Here is a 19,833-nt window from a genome sequence, read left to right on the forward strand (position 1 = left end):
ACATTTCAATGTGGGAACAACACTGGAAATGTAAAATCTTTTAAATGTTGAACTGATAGCGGTTTTTCAACGTTGAAACCACTTTTTAATTCAAAACCATTTTTCAGTTTTGAGTATGCAGTAATTAGTATTTCAAAGTTGAAACAACATTGAAGGCGTATCTTTTCAATGTTGAACTTATAACTGTTTTCCAACATTGAAACAAGTTTCAAAATCAAAACGACTTTTCAGTGTAGAATATGTAGTAGTAAACATATCAATGTAAACAAGGTTTGGAATGCTGCATCTGAAAACAATTCATTTCGAATTGCAAACAATTTTAAAGTTTCATGCAGTTTAAATGATGTATTATTATTCATACTTTGAATTTGCTTCAACGTTCATTGGATGATTTTTAAATATTGTAATCAATATGGTAACTTTGTTAGACAATGTTATACATGTAGAACCACCACGAATTACGGATGACCATCCTTCTGAATCATGCCGGCAGTTCCTTCAGCTTACATTTACTAACAACGGAATAGATAATATCAACATAAGCAACATTCTTGGTTTTAAAAAGTTCAGTCTTGTATTCCATCATATTGCAAGTTTACGCCATGTAAAACTTATACGGTACCAATTTTGATGCACCAGATGCGCATTTCGACAGATAATGTCTCTTCAGTGATGTTCAACCGAAATGTTTGAAATCCAAAATAACAATGGAGTTTTAGAGCTATTATAGGGAAAAACAGTGTGTCAAAAAAGTGGAGTCAAATTCGTCTAAGGATAAGAGCTATGCATGAGGGAGATAAGCCTTAATTTTGAAATGAATTTCTAAATTTTATAACAGCAATTAAATATACATCCGTATTTTCAACCATGTATTTCCTACAAATATACTTATTCAAACGTTTTGATTATAAACAAACTTTACAGTGCTTCTTTAATCATAGTCCAGCTGGACATGTCATTAGTGGTAATATGTCGATAAAGTTGAAAATGACGATCTGAAATCATGTATGTGGATAGATCCCAAATTGAAAGAGTCCCAATCCTTCAACAGGCAACAGAACTCCAACATTTATGAATTCTGTCAACGTTTACGCCAGACAAGGCAAAACTTGACACCTTGTCTGAATGGATACAAAATATAAGAGGAATATTAAAATCACGTATCAAGTACATAAAAACAAAAGTGCCTACCATATAAACCAGGATTGGTGGGAGAAATGAACGGGTTACGAGAGAAATATGCATTGGTTCCAGCAAACAAAGGCTGTAACAACACTGTCTTTGTCAGTAAGGCTCATTATTACAACTGTATTTTAAAGAAACTTGTCTTAAGTTCAGAAATGGAAATTCATGTTCTTTTCAAAGGACATGTACACAATCTTAAAAATGACGCTTCATTTTTAGATACTCCGGTCCGTTTAATACCCCAGTACATAGGACGAATGAATATGAGTTGCAATACATATACTGGACTTCAAAATTAAGAAAAACCCTTACAGAGACACATTCCTTGATCCAGTAATTTTTCCAAATCCTCATCTTTGCTTCTTAATACATTATCAACTGCTGTGAAGGATAAACTTTAAACATATTGTACCACAAACTATGCGAACAGCGGTGTTAATCTAATGTGGATTCTAAAACGAATCCAAAGAAGTATTTTATCTTCACTTTTCATATAGTAAAATCCTTTCCAAATCAACATGAAAACATATTTTAAGACTAGACATTTTTGCTGTTTCTTCGATCAAAATGTAACATGGAATATATCATGTGACCATTCATCCAAAAATTACTTTGTTAAACACAATTATGTGTCTACGCACAGGTGCTCTGAAATTGATATTTGAAAGATGCTGGAGCTTCCCATTGACGTTATCTACGCAGTTTTTGGTGATCGGGTCTTCCAACAGTCTGTAAGAATTTCCTTGGGCTCCTTTATTAGTTGACTTGTTCTTATATTCTTGTGAGACAGAATTTTGCAAAATCTTCTACGTGAGAAGAAAAAATTGCTGTGGCTTTCAACTCGACATTTAGATATATAGACGACGAACTATCAATTAACAATAGTCACTTTCATTTATATGTCGATTCGATATGCCCCTGTGAACTCGAAATAAGAGACACCACAGAGTCTTCCATATCTCCTTCATATTTGGATATTTTATTTAACATGGATGTTGACGGCAAACTAATAACTCAACTTTTATGACAATTGGGATGGCTTCAGCCTCCCCATCGTCAACTTCCCATATTGATGTATCAATATTCCATTATCACCTCCATATGGTGTTTTGTCGCGCAACTAATTCGATATTCGAGAACATGTTCTGCATATTATAAGTTTGTAAATCGAGGCAGGCTAATAACAAATACGTTAATGTTACAAGGATTTCAACAGTCAGCATATTGCAAATTGTATAATTGTTAAAATTATCTAATTTGCAAATACAACTTGCAATTAGGTCGAATGCTGACTTGCGTGTTTCATGCCAATTGTTAGACTGTCCATTACACACGAATTCTGAGTACGATTAACCTACTCAAAATATAGGGCTTACGACGGGTGTTACCGGTCTACGTACCTCCTAGGCACCTGATCCCACTTCTTGTGTGTCTAGGAGTACGTGTCTGTCCTACTCTTAATTTTGCATTCTCTATACGATTTATGAGATTGATTTCTGTTCGTTATGTCCACTTTTTCATTCTATTGAACAGTAACATATTTATAAATTATATTACTATAGTATTGATTAATTCCAAGCTTTCTCAAATTCTCAATGGCCGAGATTAGGCAAGCTAGAAAAGCTATATTTACCTCCACGTGATTTCAAGGTGAATATAACATCTAACCAAAATTAAATTGAGAATTTCGGAACTGCTGCGATTGGTAGTTATTTTGGTCGTCCAATGAAAACTCGCATCTCTAATAATTTTCAAAACTAGGTCTTGCACTATAGATGTACACAAAGATGACTGGCAAGGTATCGTCATCGTCTGGTAAGCTACCATATGTTGTTAGAAACGAAAAAAAAAAAACAACAACACAGATATATCTTAAGTAAATCAATTAGAATTAACTTACAAGGACTAAAATGATTTGGTTACATTGTTGGCAGCGTGTCTAGACTAAGAATGCACGAAGCATAACAAATAAATATGGTTTTCTACAGAATATGGATATGTTTTCAAAAATGTTTTGATTTAGCTCCTTTGCATTTCTTACAGTTGTCGGATAAGAGGTCAAGGTTGATTTCACGACACCTCTTCATCTGAATATTCTGGGAGGTAAACTTGAACTTTGTCGTAGTCACTCAAAGACCGACATAATAAGCCAGGCTTGTCGTTCTCCCTATCGTTGCAACTGACTTCAGTCACATTCTCATGCTTACGTTTCGGTTTCCATTTTCCCTCTCTAACATACATATTAGTCATATTTGGTGCCGTTGTAATGTGTTCGTCGTTGTCAATCTCAATATCAATAATGTCATCTAGAACATCTAATCCTTTACTTTCATTTGCACTCGTGAAAGTACTTCGCTCGATATTTTTGTTTGTGTATGTTCCAAATTCGAGTTTTGATTCAGATTTTTCAGAAATCAACAATTCGCGACTTCTTCTGAGATACTCATCAGATTTCACAGAGTGTTCATCGGGTGATGTCTTTGAACTGGAAACATCCGAATGGGATGTTTTTCTTTTCTGTTGAAGAATAAGTTTGATAAATGAATAAGGCAACAGGGAATACATAATAAAGTATCTAGCATGTTAAATATTTAAGAGAAAGTAAACCACTTACCACTTTCGACTTTTTGCAGTACAATACTGCAGCTATAGTTATTATTAAAATGACGAAGGCTCCTGAAACGACTGAAATAATAATAATTTCAGAATTTGAGAGTCCCTCCGATTCGTCAACTTGTGATTTTCCTATATTTCCGTTAGAATTTGTAACAGCTGATGTCTGGATAGTAGTGATGGAGGTCTGAGTGGTGGTGGTATCTGTAAAAGAACAAAGGTCTATTAACGATTGTAAAAGTACTGAAAAACGGAATAATTTCAAGGAATTACCAAAGTACAGGATACAGTGTAATAAAAAAAAGTTTACAACTAAGAACAGATCTAGACCTACATGTCTCACCTACACAGTTTGTACCGCCATCAACTACAGTTTTGTTACCAGTACAGATGTCGCATGTTGTTTGACCCGGAAGTGATTGGTATGTACCGTCAGGGCATAGCTCACATTTTGATGATACCATATACATTCCCGGTGGACATGGAACTACACGTGTTGTCAACGTAAGAAAAAAGGACTTAAAATAAACTTCAACTTTATGATTTATGATAGCAAATGTGCATAATCTTCTTAAATATATTTCTCATGTTCTTGACGCATTGAAGTCTTTAAAACACATTAACTAACTTTACTTTTACATATACTCCTGTGTGCATGAGGTTAGTTACAAAGTAACTGCACATATACCCTAAAATGATTGATAGCTTTTTGAAATTTAAATGAAAATGACGCACTCGTTTACTTACCACAGTACATATTTTCCATATGATTGACCAAATACGTTTTGTTGTCACAAAGGTAGGAAGAGGTTCCTAGTCTTGCAGATACTTTGGTAATGTTTGATAACCCGGATGTACACAACAGAGGTGAGTAAGGGTGAAGTATAGTTGGGTTGTTCTTAAATATTACCACTATGAATTCCAGGCATAACTGACGAAAATTCAATGGTTCCTCTCCAGAAAATTTCACGGATACGACATTGGACAGCTATAAAAATGCAGACATTTTTGGAAGATACGATATTTCATCAAAACGAACCCTCATTATTCACCACTATAACAATGAAATAAATAGACCATGCAATTCAAACAACATCGCTCACCTGAGAAAAGAGTGTTTATGTTTTAAACCCAACATGGCAGGTGTGACCAGAAAATCAATAGGGGGTCATACACGTTGTAAATATGTGCATTAAGTGTGTAATTATAACAATTGAATGCCCTTCAGTCAAAGATTTTTAGTGCCAAGATTAATAATATTCACCAAGTTGTTCAAAAGGAATCGACGGCGAGTTTTCTTCTTCTTAATTTATAAATGAAGACAAAAATGAAATTATATCACTAGATTTATTTGGATGCAAAATTAACAAGAGCAGAAAAAATTGAAAATTTATCTACATTTTTTCCCTATATATTCCCATGTAAAATTTCTTAAACACTCCTCCTTATATATTCCCATGTAAAAAAAAAAAAAACAAGAGGCCCAGGGGCCTTATAGGTCACCTGAGTATCATGTAACAACCTTCCAATGTTTGAATTAGGTTTGTGTTTAAATATAAGAATTTTACTTTTGAATGGAAGAAACATTGAATAGCTATGTGGTCAGCCCCGCCTTTGCACCAGAACCCCTGACCCAGGGGCCATAAATTTCAGTTTTGAAAGAAGCATCCTTGATCATCATTATCATACTATTAGTTTGTCTACTTAATACCCAGCAGCAGAGAAAATTTTCAAAGAAATAAAATGCATCTTCACTATATGATCAATAGGGCCCCACCCTAATACCAGAACCCCTGACCCAGGGGCCATGAATTTCACAATTTTGAAAGAGGCATCCTTGCTCATCATAACCATGCTATTGGTTTGTCTACTTAATACCCAAGGACAGAGAAGAAGATTTTCAAAGAAATAATGCATTTTCACTATATGACTTATAGAGCCCCACCCTAGCACCAGAACCCCTGATCCAGGGGCCATTAATTTCACAATTTTTAACAAGAGGTACTGTGAGCAATGCTCACTAAGAATACCCCCCGCTTACCCCAATCTCCCAAAGGGTGTTGGTAATAGGTATAAACTACCTCTTTTCTGAGTGTTGCTACTTCGATGTCCAGTGCGCATGACCTTTGACCTTTTGACCCCAAAATCTATAGGGAACATCTTCATCCCATGGGTAGTCCATATGTATGATATGGTGACTGTAGGTGGAAAGGATAACGCTTTAGAGCCCAGAAACCATATTGCTACTTCAATGTCCAGTGCGCTTGACCTTTGACCTTTTGACCCCAAAATCAATAGGAAACATCTTCATCCCATGGGTAGTCCATATGTATGATATGGTGACTGTAGGTGGAAAGGATAACGCTTTAGAGCCCGGAAACCATATTGTTACTTCAATGTCCAGTGCGCGTGACCTTTGACCTTTTGACCCCAAAATCGATAGGGAACATCTTCATCCCATGGATAGTCTATATGTTTGATATGGTGACTGTAGGTGGAAAGGATAACGCTTTAGAGCCCAGAAACAATATTGCTACTCCAATGTCCAGTGCGCTTGACCTTTGACCCTTTGACCCCAAAATCGATAGGGAACATCTTCATCCTATGGGTAGTCCATATGTATGATATAGTGACTGTAGGTGGAAAGGATAACACTTTAGAGCCCGGAAACCATATTGCTACTTCGATGTCCAGTGTGCTTGACCTTTGACCTTTTGACCCCAAAATCGATAGGGAACATCTTCATCCCATGGGTAGTCCATATATATGATATGGTGACGGTAGGTGGAAAGGATAATGCTTTAGAGCCCGGAAACCATTGCGTCTACAGACGGACGGACGGACGGACAGACGGACAGACGGACAACCCGATTCCAGTATACCCCCCCAACAACTTGTTGCGGGGGGTATAAAGAGGCATCCTTGCTCATCATTACCATGCTATTAGTTTGTCTACTTAATACCCAGAGACAGAGAAGGTTTTCAAAGAATTTCTACATTTTCACTATATGACCAATAGAGCCCCACCCTAACACAAGAACCCCTGCCCCAGGGGCTATGAATTTCACAATTTTGGTAGAGGGCTCAATGCTCATTATAATTATGCCCACAGTTTGGCTTCTTGATGTCCAGGAGTAAAGAAGAAGATTTTTTAAAATTACACTCATTTTGATGGTTTTTGCCCCACCCCTCAGGCCCCAGGGGGGCAGGGACCACGAATTTCACAATTTTGTTCCCCTCCACCCACAGATGCTATATGCCAAAATTGGTTGAAATTGGTTCGGGAGTTTCAGAGAAGAAGCTGAAAATGTTCAAATGTTAACGCACGACGAACGACGACGGACAAAAACAGATAGCAATAGGTCACCTGAATGAATTCAGGTGACCTAAAAAAAAAATCAAAAAAAAAACTATCGATCTTCTATGTGGCCCCAACCTTCGCCAGGGGACCATGAATTCCACAAATTTTAATCTGCACTACCTGATAATGCTTTTACATTAAAATGACTAATCATTACTATGCTCTTCTTGAGATGAAGATTTTTGAACATATATTTTTTTAAATATTTCAATGTCAAACTTTGAACCCCTATTGTGGCCCCTCCCTACCCCCTGGGGGGGGGGGGGCATGACTTGAACAAACTTGAATTTACACTACCTGAAGATGCTTCCATATAAATATGATTAATCACAGCTTTGCTATTCTTGAGAAGAAGATTTTTAAAGATTTTCCCTATATATTTGTGTGTAAAACTTTGATCCCCCTTGGGGCCCCATCTTATCCCCGGGGGCCATGATTTGAACAAACTTGAATCTGCACTATGTCAGAAAGTTTTCATGTAAAAATCAGCTTTTCTGGCTCAGTGGTTCTTGAGAAGAAGATTTTTAAAGATTTTTCCTATATATTTGTATGTAAAACTTTGATCCCCTATTGTGGCCCCATCCAACCCCAGGCGCCCATGATTTGAACAAACTTGAATCTGCATTATGTCAGGAAGCTTTCATGTAAATCTCAGCTTTTCTGGCTTAGTGGTTCTTGAGAAGAAGATTTTTAAAGTTTTTCCCTATATATTTGTGTGCAAAACTTTGATCCCCCCTTGGGGCCCCATCCTATCCCCGGGGGCCATGATTTGAACAAACTTGAATCTGCACTATGTCAGGAAGTTTCCATGTAAAAATCAGCTTTTCTGACTCAGTGGTTCTTGAGAAGAAGATTTTTAAAGATTTTTCCTATATATTTGTATGTAAAACTTTGATCCCCTATTGTGGCCCCATCCAACCCCAGGGGCCCATGATTTGAACAAACTTGAATCTGCATTATGTCAGGAAGCTTTCATGTAAATCTCAGCTTTTCTGGCTCAGTGGTTCTTGAGAAGAAGATTTTTAAATGACCCCACCCTATTTTTGCATTTTTGTGATTATCTCCCCTTTGAAAGGGACATCGCCCTTCATTTGAACAAACGTGAAAGCCCTTCACCCAAGGATGCTTTTGGCCAAGTTAGGTTAAAATTGGCCCAGTGGTTCTGGAGAAGACGTCGAAAATGTGAAAAGTTTACAGACAGACGGACAGACGAACAGACGGACAGACAGACGGACGCCGGACAAAATGTGATCAGAATAGCTCACTTGAACCTTCGGTTCAGGTGAGCTAATAATATGCAATGGCAAGTACAAAGTACCATATTTTCGGTAAAAATAGTGTGCACTACAAGAAGTTCCAGTCATAAACTTACCTCAAATGCAAGTGCAGACGAGGTTATGTTTTCAATAGTAATGCTTTCGTTTTTTATGCTCAGAATATTACATTCATTGGCAATTGACGTCCGAAATGCTTCCATGTTCTGAGCTGTTATCTCTTCAAATTTTGCCAGACATGTAACAGCCAGCTGTTCCTCCGCGTTATACAAGAAGTGAAGCGAAGTAGTTCGAACTGGAGTATGATATTCTGTAAGATGATTAATACACCTTAATTGACATTTAGTTGATCAGTAGACTATATAATACATATATACGAAATGGAGATAAGTTTCCTGATCATCAAACTCGCAGTCCAACACTTTTATTTTAATATAATGTGGCGAACAATCCACCGATTGCTGTCATTTCTATGCTTACGTTGATAGCTGCTCTTACAAAACTCTTCTACAACATTTAGGACATTTCTAAATAAACAAGAAATGTTTGTAAAACAGATATGCCCCCGTGGTGCAAAATAGCAAAGGGTTACACACATGCATCATTTAAAAGATAGTAGTGCCAAACCAATTCAAGATAGTGAGTGGACAATATCTTCCCATGTTCAGAGTGGGTTGACACTTGACCATGTGAACGCAAAATCAAATGGGGTCAATTACGCCTCAGAATGTACCATTTTACTAAGTTTGATGTCTGTTAAGCAAACAATTACCAAGATATTGAGCGGACAGTATATTCCTATATCTAGTTTAACCCTTCAACTTTGAACATGTGATCTCAAAGTCAAAAAGGGTCATATACGCATTACAATGTACCTGTGTATCAAGTGTGATGTCTGTCAAAGAAAAGAATAGCAAGATATTAAACGGACAGAATATTCATATGTCCAGGGTGAATTGACCCATGAACTTTGCCCTTTCAAGCTGAAAATAAATAAGGGTCATCATCTACTCATAAGTAACCGACATATGAAATATAATTACGATCAAGTCAATGGTTCTCAAGATATTGAGCAATCAAAATGTAGTCTACCGACCGACAGGAGCAAAGGAATATGCCCTTATTCTTTGTAGGGAACACAGATATAAACAAATCTGGCTAAGGACTGCAAACAACTACCAAGATTGAGAAGTATACGCATACCTCTATCCTAAGTTCGTTTTTGACTTATGAATGGTGTGAAGATATAACCACTAGTTGCTATAGTTCAGTGGTAGAGCGCTCGGTTTGTGACTAGAATATTGCGAGTTCGTGCTCCGCTTGTGCCATGACCGCGTGAAATTTAAGACGTAACATACGTAGTAACTGCTCCATCATCAAATCGCGGGTACGTTAAGGCAGGTTATGAAAATCTTTACTGGGAAAAAACCGCGAAACAATGTGACGTCATGATTGAAATAAGTGTATCACTAAGTATATATTAAATTTCGATTTTATTTTTTATGTAAGTTTTATTGATGCATAAAATAAACCATGCAGCTACTAAGATCCAAAGAAATTCGAAATGTTATACTGCTGTCGTGTAATTTGTGTTTGATCAATATGAAAGTAAACTGATGACGTCATGACTATGCATCGAGTGATGTTGACACATGCAAGGAATTTGTTAGTGTATCATGCAAATATCGACAAAATGTGGAGTATTTGAAATATATGACATGGGATATATGAAATATATATGTGAAACGCTGATAATTTATTGAAGGTATGTTGATGTCATTCATTGACAATTTTGTTTAACAGGGAAACATTCCATTTAGCATGTCGATTCCGATTTTCCTCTGTCATACACTGAAATAAAACTGCGAAAGTAGCACATTACGCCGCATACTTTTAGAGACTTTTTATACACCGTGTGAAAGGTCATAAACTAATGTACACGACAATCACTCATAGAATCGTCTTTTAAGAAAACTTTTAAAGAAAAATGTACAAAATGTAAAACATGGGCTAGATGGTTTCGTGTTTAAATGTTTAAAGGGAAAGGCAACCCAAAAGAATTTTACATGATAAATGATAGGATGAATTATATGATAAAGATTTGTCATACTATTCTGTTGATATACGGCCTAGATAAGCTTCAGTACTAATTTGAAAACGTTAAAATGTGAAATTCCCGCTATTTATAGAGGCTGCCATGATGTGGAACTCTTTTGTATTCAAGACCACAAAAATCAATGATTTTGACGTCACACTGTCTGTTCCGGTTTTGATGAGATTCTAAGATTATCAAATATATGCATGTGGTAGATTTTACGAATAAATAGGTTGATACATTCCTTTCAAGCAGTTAATTACACTAATGGGAAGGGGAGGTTTGAAAAGGTTTTTCTCTCGAAATTCCCGACCCAACCAATTCATTTGAAAAGAAAAGACTACGTAAACTGCGGATCCATCATTTCCGCAATGACAAAATGAGGTTCGAGACATTTGTATGAAGAAACGTTTACCGCCTGCCTGATCTGCGACTCGACTGAACGTCTTTTCTTAATTTCCTCTTGCTCAAATCTATACGTCTCCAAACTTAACTGTTCGTGCCTTGTCATGTTTACAATTCTACTGATGAAATAAACCAGAACAGACGGTGTGACGTCATAAATTAAACATCGATGACCACTCTCTTAGCAACGGATAATTTAAATATACTTGATAGATTAATATTGATTTAATTGTTAAGCAAGGGTTTTTATGGTTAAAGATTGTCATTTACGGTATCAGTAAGTAACACTTTATTCATAACAGCAACAATTATTTCTTACTGAATGTGGTAGGATTCTATAAGTAATTCTGGTATATTATGGGTGTTTTACCGTCATTATCACCAGTTTCGGATTTCAAACATTTCGGTTGAGCATCACTGAAGAGACATAATTTGTCGAAATGCGCATCTGGTGCATCAAAATTGGTACCGTATAAGTTTTACATTATGACCCCTGGGTCGAGGCCTCTGCTGGTGGACTGTTAGTCCCCGAGGGTCTCTACAGCCCAGTAGCTAAGTACTTCATTACTAGCTTGAAAATACGGATGTATACTTAATTCCTGTTATAAAATTTAGAAATTCATTTCAAAATTAAGGATTATCTCCTTCACGCATAACTCTTATCCTTAAACGAATTTGATTCCACTTTTTTGACACACTGTTTTTTCCTATAATAGCTCTAAAACTTCTTGTTATTTCGGATTTCAAACATTTCGGTTGCGCATCACTGAAGAGACATAATTTGTCGAAATACGCATCTTGTGCATCAAAATTGGTACCGAATAAGTTTTACATTAGACCAATATTTAAATCCTGGGGTAGTGTGTTACTTTCCATTTTCTATTAAGGTACATCCGTGATCTATTTATAACAGTCATGCAATTACGTCATACGAAAGGACATGTTTGTCATGTTGTTATGATACAAAATGTTCTCATGTAAACAACCAAAATAGTTTTTAAGAGTTAGTAGTTCCCTCTCTCTGTACAGAACATATTTTAAAAATGTTGCAGTTTACGTGCATAAATGGAGCATGACCTGCCTTAACATACCCGAGATGCTTGATATTTAGAAGTGAGAAATACGGGTCTTTCGGGTATCACATAAAAAAGGGGAGGTTCCGTGTCGCGACAAGCGTTAGAACGATATAATATCCCCATTGCTACGCATGACTTTCGCCACTCAGCTGAGTGGCGAAGTCTTGTATTGACCTTATGCTCCGACTTGAGCAAAGAAGATAGGTAGGTAGGTAGGTATGCATGACTTTAAATATATGGTTCTTCGTCTACAATTTGGTATGTCTCAGTATGAGTGCAAAAATCTCAAAGGGACGTAAAACAAACCAACCAATCCAAGTTAAACTCATTAGATTTGACACAGTAGCCGGAATCAAAAACCGCTTCTGCATGGTCTCGCGATTGCGAACAAAGTCTCCTAACTACTGGAATACTCAATTCAGCAAAAAGAAAAAAGAACACTACATATTGATGCAAATAACAATAGAAATCCTGATACAGAAGTAAATTCATACCGAGACAGAGCTTTATTGTCGGTGTCCACGAATCGCCCTCACATTTATACTGTATAAATGATTCCCCATTTCCGGTGACAAATCCCGTGTTGCAAGTAACGTTACAAGTCTGATTATTTATAGCACACTCGTAACTTGCATTTGGAATTGCTGAAGAAAGACGATCTACACTGCATGGAATAACATGACCTGCGGAGAAAAGGGTTATATTGTACCATAAATGTTCAATATTGTACACTATAACACAAACAGCTCGGCTCTGGCAGAAAGAAAAGTGTTCAAATGTTAAGCAAATATATACTACCTTCTGTTGTTCTCGTTGTTGTGGTTGTAGTTGAGTTGTTCATAGATTTCGCAGTAGACATCTCAGTAGTCTGCAAACTAGCAGTAGACATTTTAGTAGTCTGGATATTAGCTGTTGTGGAAGGCAGAAATGTTGTATCTGCCGTTATAGATGTAATACTAGTATTCTGTTGTGTAGTTCCTGTAGCGCCCTCTGTGGTCGTAACTTTCTCCGTTGTGTTTGGTGTGTCTCTTGGCGTAGATTGTGTGGATGTCTGATCAGTATCGTTTAATACTGACGTCACTTCCGCTGTTGATGGTGAGGTATTCAGAGATGTAGTTTCGAGTGAAATGTTGTTCGTTGTAGTCACTTCTAAAGACAAAATATTCAGATTAAACTTTTTTCGGCTACACTAGAATTTATGCTATAAATGAGATATTAATACACACTACGCAAATTCAAACGACAACCTAAGCATTCGGTTCGGTTTTCGTCGACTTTTGTCCAATCAGAGCACTTATAACAAAAGCTTTGCCCCATTAGCGGTTGGTAAGTTCCATTTGGACAAGGCAAGCAAATGGAGTCACTCTGGTACGTACCATGTGAACAGGGCACTACAAAGCATGATGGAGAAATTCACAAAAACGAATACATTTGTACAGTGAAATGTCTCAATTGTTGCAAATAAATATGAATTTCATAATGTATAAACTTATGTTGCAGCACACCATATTCGCTAGTAAATGCTCTATAACAAAAACTATCTTCATCGTTTAGGGGATCAACGGATTGTGTTTATAACAGAAGTCATATGCATGAATTTAAGTCATTCTACTTCATATTTTACACTTGCAAAAACTCACCACAAAAAGAAGATTGTGTGGAGTTGATAATCTGTCGCCCTTCTGGACAGTCGATTCTGTCCCCAACTCTTTGTATAGTATATTTCGTAACGTTCGTTTCCCCATTACTGCACTGAAGCTTGGTGTATGGATGAAGGTATGTAATATCGTTTTGGAAAATCGCCGAAATAATGTTGATGCAAAGGTTCAAGTTGTTTACTGACCAAACATTATAGAACTTCAGGTGAAAAACAGATAATATCTGTAAGAAATGAATAGATACAAACCAAGTGTTAAACTTGAGAACAAATATACAGAGCACTAGTATATAACGCTTTCTTTTAACAATTCACCAAGATTGGTGACGTAAATATCTAGTTCCGTGGGTATTCATCTATTAAACATTTAAGATCACAGTTTTAATTTGTTGAGGAATTTTAAAGTAAAATAGAAATCCTCGATCTACATGATGTCCTTTCTTCTCTTGAGTCAAGAACTCTGTACCCTCAATCATTCTTCGATAAATCTATCCCTAATGATATAGAATGTATTGACATCAAATTATCACCGAGTCTTGAACGTTGTATATGTACCTGAAAAGCTTGGGCTGTGATGGTTATATTTTCTATCTCCACTCCGCCAGTATTATCAAAGTCACATGATCCAGATATGGTGGTATTAAAGGACGCAGTGTTGGCTGAGGTTACAGACTGGAAACTTTTCAGACAGGAATTTGCTACTTGATCAGTGGTCAGATATATCAACTGTAGGTCTGTGTGGTACGTTGAAAACTCATATTCTAAAACAAATGACATTTGGTAAAATTGTCTGCTAAATCATTTTGAAAACACAACTTTTTTGACATTTTTAAATTCAATTTGTTCCTCTTTTATAGGATTATGTGCTAAGTTGAAAGGAAACTTGTGTCACCATATATATAAAGAATTGTTTTACAATAAAATATGAAAGATTAGACACTGATAAAACAATAAACAATGTAAATACCATTCTTTCTAAATTAAATAGAATTCCAAGTCTTACTTATACAAGTTTTACTTGGTGGTGTCCACCCGTTGCTGCTGCTGCAGTTGTACTCCGTGAATTGTCCTCCATCATCTTGTATGTATCCTGATAGACAAGATGAGCGACAAGTTTGGGTCTGTGCATCACATGATAGATAAACACCGGGAACATTCTGTGACAGGAATGACGACACGCACACAGAGTCTGTCCAAAAATCAATTTGATAATAAAAAAAAATTATTCATACACATGTGATCAGTCAAAATATCCAATCAACATGGAGAATTGAAACTGACCTCGGCACCCTCGTCTGTCGTCCGTGACGCTCTTCCCGGTTGGACAAGTGTCACAGGTCAGCTGACCCGGTAATGGTTGATACTGCTCAGTGGGACATGCTTGACAGTTGGTCACATTTAGGAAGTTGCCAGGGGAGCAAGATACTATCATAGTCAATGAGTCATTAATACATGTACTATCAAAAATGAAATAACTACATACTGTACTGTAACTGAATATCAAAAACTATATTCAATTTCATATCGTGACTGCACCCACGAAAATGCAGCGTGTTTTACAATAACAGATTTTTGTTACCCTATCCGCAAGCTTATTCACCAGCTGGTGTACATGTATATTCAAATTTCAATCCAACAAAATTCTCTTATCGATATTTCACACAAATTGACATTCAGCCTCCATATAATCAACGGTATGTCAAACAGACAACTCGAACTAACACTCACCACAGCCGTATTCCCCTGCACTCTGCACCAGTTGTGATCCTGTAATTCTCATGCAACTGTACTCAGAAGTCTCGCTGATTGTCGTTCTGTCCTTTCTGACCCCACTGACCTCAGTCCCACAGGATATGGAGGCGTAAGGTTTGAGATAGGTCTGATCTACGTCAGATGTGACTTTGATGACTCTCATACAGAGATTTCTCAATTCTGCGGAACCTGATCCGGAGAACGTTATTCTAAAAACACTGGTTACCTGTCAAAATAAATAAATCTGTCATTGTAACTATAATCATAGACCCCCTGATAATTTCTAGCTACATGTACATGAAGTTGGTTTTCACTTGTTAAGAACGAGGCACGTCATGTTCTGTCTGCTTTTTTGCTTAAATCTACATGTAAAAATTGCCTTTTGTAAATGTATACTTTATTTATATGCGTTCATATAAGTTTTAAATCATGTCGTCGAAATCAAAAAAGAGGCGGAAGCATGCTTTTTTTTGGGGGGGGGGGGGTGCATGTTTGTCCATTTATGAGCAACTTTACACTAGCAGTACTCCATTGCCAACTGCATATGTAGGTTATGTCTCTCAACTAATTCGATGGGCGAATGATTGTTTATGTAAGATTAATTGCTAAACCAAGGCAGTATATTGAGAAATAGTAGCAAGTCGATGTTACAAGGGTTTCAAAAGTTTCTATCAAAGTCAACATTTCGTAAATTCCATGGTCGTTATACTGATCTTGTTTTCACAGAGAGTCTGTGGTTAGTCTCATGCTGTCTGACGTGTTTCATACCGATTGTTATACCATTCTTAACATCATGATTTTGACTCATGATTACTCCATATACTTGGTCAAAACAGGTGACCAGTCGACAGGGAATGGTTACTTTTCTTGACACCTGATCTTTCCAAGGGTCCATGTTTGCCATTTATATTCTTTATAGGATTTACGAAAATGATAAGTTTTTCTTATATTCATCCTTCTCTTTTATAGCTTTAACTATAACAGATATAGACGTTATATTTAGTGAATACTGTATATCTATCTTTCCATAGCAGTATGTGGTTGCGATAGCTAAAATAGATATTAGGGACTTTCTCTTTGTGTATCTTCATCCCAACCCAAAAACGTATGGCAAAATCATAGGTTAAATTCCTCACCTTAAAACTTCTATGCTCGACTTAGATATAAAACAACAGCTTGATCAAAATGTTCTATTGAACACATATCAAGGAGATTTATTATGCTGAGGTTTATTAGTGGTGTGGAATCATTCTAAATCTTACCACTCCATTTACGTAGTCTACACGGAGTGATATTTACTAGCTCAAGGCAACACGATGCCTTCATTGTGATATGTACTACCTTAAGGCAACAATATGCCTTCATTGTGATATGTACTACCTTAAGGCAACACTATGTCGTCAATGTGATATATACTACCTTAAGGCAACACTATGCCGTCATTGTGATATGTACTACATTAAAGCAACACTACGCCGTCAATGTGATATGTACTACCTTAAGGCAACACCATGCCATCAATGTGATATGTACTACATTAAAGCAACACTACGCCGTCAATGTGATATGTACTACCTTAAGGCAACACCATGCCATCAATGTGATATGTACTACATTAAAGCAACACTACGCCGTCAATGTGATATGTACTACCTTAAGGCAACACTATGCCTTCATTGTGATATGTACTACCTTAAGGCAACACTATGACGTCAATGTGATATGGACTACCTTAAGGCAACACCATGCCGTCAATGAGTAGGTGTACGTGTGCTAAAGAATAACAACTCAAATCTCAAGTGTCTTAATGACATCTTAACTAAACATTCTGGATAATTAACCCCAATATATATTTTATAAGGTTAAGATCTAGGTGAATAAGCTGCCAAGAAAGTGTGAATATCTCTTTGGTGTTGCTTTTTAACTTCGGAAATATTTCTTGTGTGTAGGACACGACTTTCCTTTGAGTGGAATGTTGGATTTTATCTTGTCATTTTGCAAATTGAACTCAATTTCATACAAAACAAACTTGTTTAATGCTTTAGCCATGTATTAATGGCTTTTGCACAATTGAGGTAATAGATACACAAATTAAAACGTAGCTCAATAATAGTATTGAGACGAGCGGGTGAATTATATCGATTCTTTTGGTAATAAAGTAGAATACTCTGGGGCCTAATATACGTAATACATTGGGTAGAAAACAGCATGTAATGAATGCTAGGGTAAAACAACAAACTACCAACTGCAGTAGCAGTATATTCAAAAGTAATGACTGCACTGACTTTGTTCAAAAGATAATCAAAACCTGCAAGGCGGTTCCCAAACTTTGGCGAAAATTATTTGTGGTTCGGAGCTGTATAGCCACGATCAGGGAGGGGCATTGTGCTTCGTAATCTTTTTCTGCTACAATTTTGTAGATGGCAAAATTCATGGATTGCAGACCAAAGGTATACCACTTCGTGTCTACATATGTACCTGAAAAGCCAACGTTGAAATGTCGATCATCTCAATTTCAATAGCTCCGGGTTCTATTATGTCTGCGCATGACGACTGAAGAGTGTTCCGGAAGTCACCAAGCGCTTGGCGTAACGTTACATTAAAGGCATACCGACAGGACTCGGCCAACTGGTCCAGTGTGCTGTATACAATGGTAAGGTAAGTCCACATCACGGGAGACAACAGAGCTGTCAAAAAATGAAATGATGGAGTATCTTTGATTACATACCTGTAACGAGAGGTTCTTAGTGCTGTTTGAGCAAGTGTTGTGTATTATAATTCTAAAACCATGTGATTTTTTTCTAGCAATGATAGCCGTGTAGATCTACCTATTTTCAGGGTTAGTTGAAATGTTTTAAGAGGCCCACTAAAGGATTCATGGCCAATTTCAGGAATATCTTTATGCGAGTTGGTGTTATTAAGAATATATCAAATTTTAATAATCCTACGAATTGTTCTCCCTACTCGTTCATTTAACCTCGTGCTTCAGTGCTTATGTCATTGATGGCATGCACATTCGAAGGTCGTAATTCGAATGTGACAAAAACTTTGATGACTTTTCATGGTATTGCAGTTTTAATGAGATATTTTGAAAGTAATAAATTTAGCATTTCAATCTATATATGTCACAAAGTTCATGCATCCAAATCATTTTGATATTGATAATTTGATAATCATTAAACATTTTTCATCACTTGGGAGAATATTGATGGAAATGTTGAGCTCTTTAAATCTATATTTGTATAAAATTACAGGTACGGTTAAGAAAAACAACATTTTGAACTCTTCAGAATAACTTCCTCGAAAGTTAGGAAACAATCTAAATAATAATTTTCGTGATTCAAAATAAAGTTGGACTCAACAAAACATTTAATTCAATTTTAATTCAGTAATTTTTGTAAATATGCAAAAACCTTAAGAAATTGACGGACAAGATACCCCACGACAAACGACTTACGTCGACAATGTGTTCCACTCGGAACCCATGAAGTTCCATTGCATGAATGATTCGTTGCTTGCATTCCATCCTCCTTTGCATAACCGAAAGTGCAGCTGGACTGGCAAAATGTGACATTTGGCGCGCAGTTGTGTGTTGCGTTCTGAAGAGAGTTTGTCAGGTCTTCAATATCACAGGCCCGCGCTGCTTGTAATTGAGAAAAACAAAAATATATGTAGCTGTAAAAGAAGTGAGGATGGTGACAAAAATAGGGAGAGAATATGTAAACAAATCCGTCAGTTCTATAAATATATCTAATTTCGTAGTCGCGCAATATCATGTATTATGTACAGGAGTAAATGATAGCAAAAGATTGATGAATCAATACCCAACACTCACCGTTAGAATTAAGAATAGCCGTTAGTAACACAAAGACAATAATTCCAAACATTTTGTACACCCGGAAGCTAATTCCGAAGTGTGTGCATTCAAGATGCAACATGAAATAACACGGTGTCTTCCAAACGTCGCATATTGATCGAATGAAAGGTCGTTATTTTAAATCCCAGACCTAATAATTAGTGTGACAGAGAGCGATCGTGTGGAACGATTGAATGGAAGCCTTACAGCATCAAATTACAGGGCATTAAATATCAGATACAAAATAGGTTAACAATAGAATTCATTGATTGTTTCAGTTTAAACTGATGAAGTTACTCGTAATTCATATGAGTGATTTACAATGACGTTTATTTTCATTCATTTTATTAGAGGGGAGGTGAAATAAAATCATTGAAATCACATTGTTTGTCTACATTTCTGTTCCAAAGATAAGATATATGTAATGAAGAAAGCATCAGTATAAAGATTCAGTGAATAACTTTACATGTATGTAAAATGCAAAACGTGTTGATTATTCGCTATTTCAAAATAATGATAATAATAATAAAACAGCAGAAATCGTGATCAGCATTATATT

At 36.5% G+C, this 19,833-nt stretch overlaps 1 protein-coding gene across 3 annotated transcripts; it reads right to left on the reverse strand.

Annotated features, from left to right (window-relative positions):
- Nucleotides 1-3,053: 3,053 nt before the first annotated feature.
- LOC125674083 (uncharacterized) lies at nucleotides 3,054-19,410 on the reverse strand. 3 transcript variants are annotated; one of them, XM_056158640.1, is made up of 16 exons: nucleotides 19,254-19,410; nucleotides 18,876-19,058; nucleotides 17,897-18,105; nucleotides 15,395-15,644; nucleotides 14,948-15,091; nucleotides 14,670-14,855; nucleotides 14,222-14,427; nucleotides 13,650-13,890; nucleotides 13,386-13,400; nucleotides 12,805-13,158; nucleotides 12,504-12,692; nucleotides 8,532-8,743; nucleotides 4,546-4,786; nucleotides 4,142-4,285; nucleotides 3,800-4,002; nucleotides 3,054-3,702 (listed from the first exon to the last, which is right to left on the reverse strand). In XM_056158640.1, the coding sequence occupies exons 1-16, from the start codon at nucleotides 19,354-19,356 to the stop codon at nucleotides 3,256-3,258; spliced, it is 3,327 nt and encodes a 1,108-aa protein (XP_056014615.1). In that variant the 5' UTR covers nucleotides 19,357-19,410; the 3' UTR covers nucleotides 3,054-3,255. The 3 variants fall into 3 exon arrangements, with proteins under 3 accessions (XP_056014615.1, XP_048767079.2, XP_056014614.1); XM_048911122.2 differs by having other exon boundaries at nucleotides 12,808-13,158; nucleotides 13,257-13,400; XM_056158639.1 differs by having other exon boundaries at nucleotides 13,257-13,400.
- Nucleotides 19,411-19,833: the final 423 nt, after the last annotated feature.

This window comes from Ostrea edulis, chromosome 3 (assembly GCF_947568905.1).
Source record: "Ostrea edulis chromosome 3, xbOstEdul1.1, whole genome shotgun sequence".
Classification (NCBI taxonomy): Eukaryota; Metazoa; Mollusca; class Bivalvia; order Ostreida; family Ostreidae; genus Ostrea; species Ostrea edulis.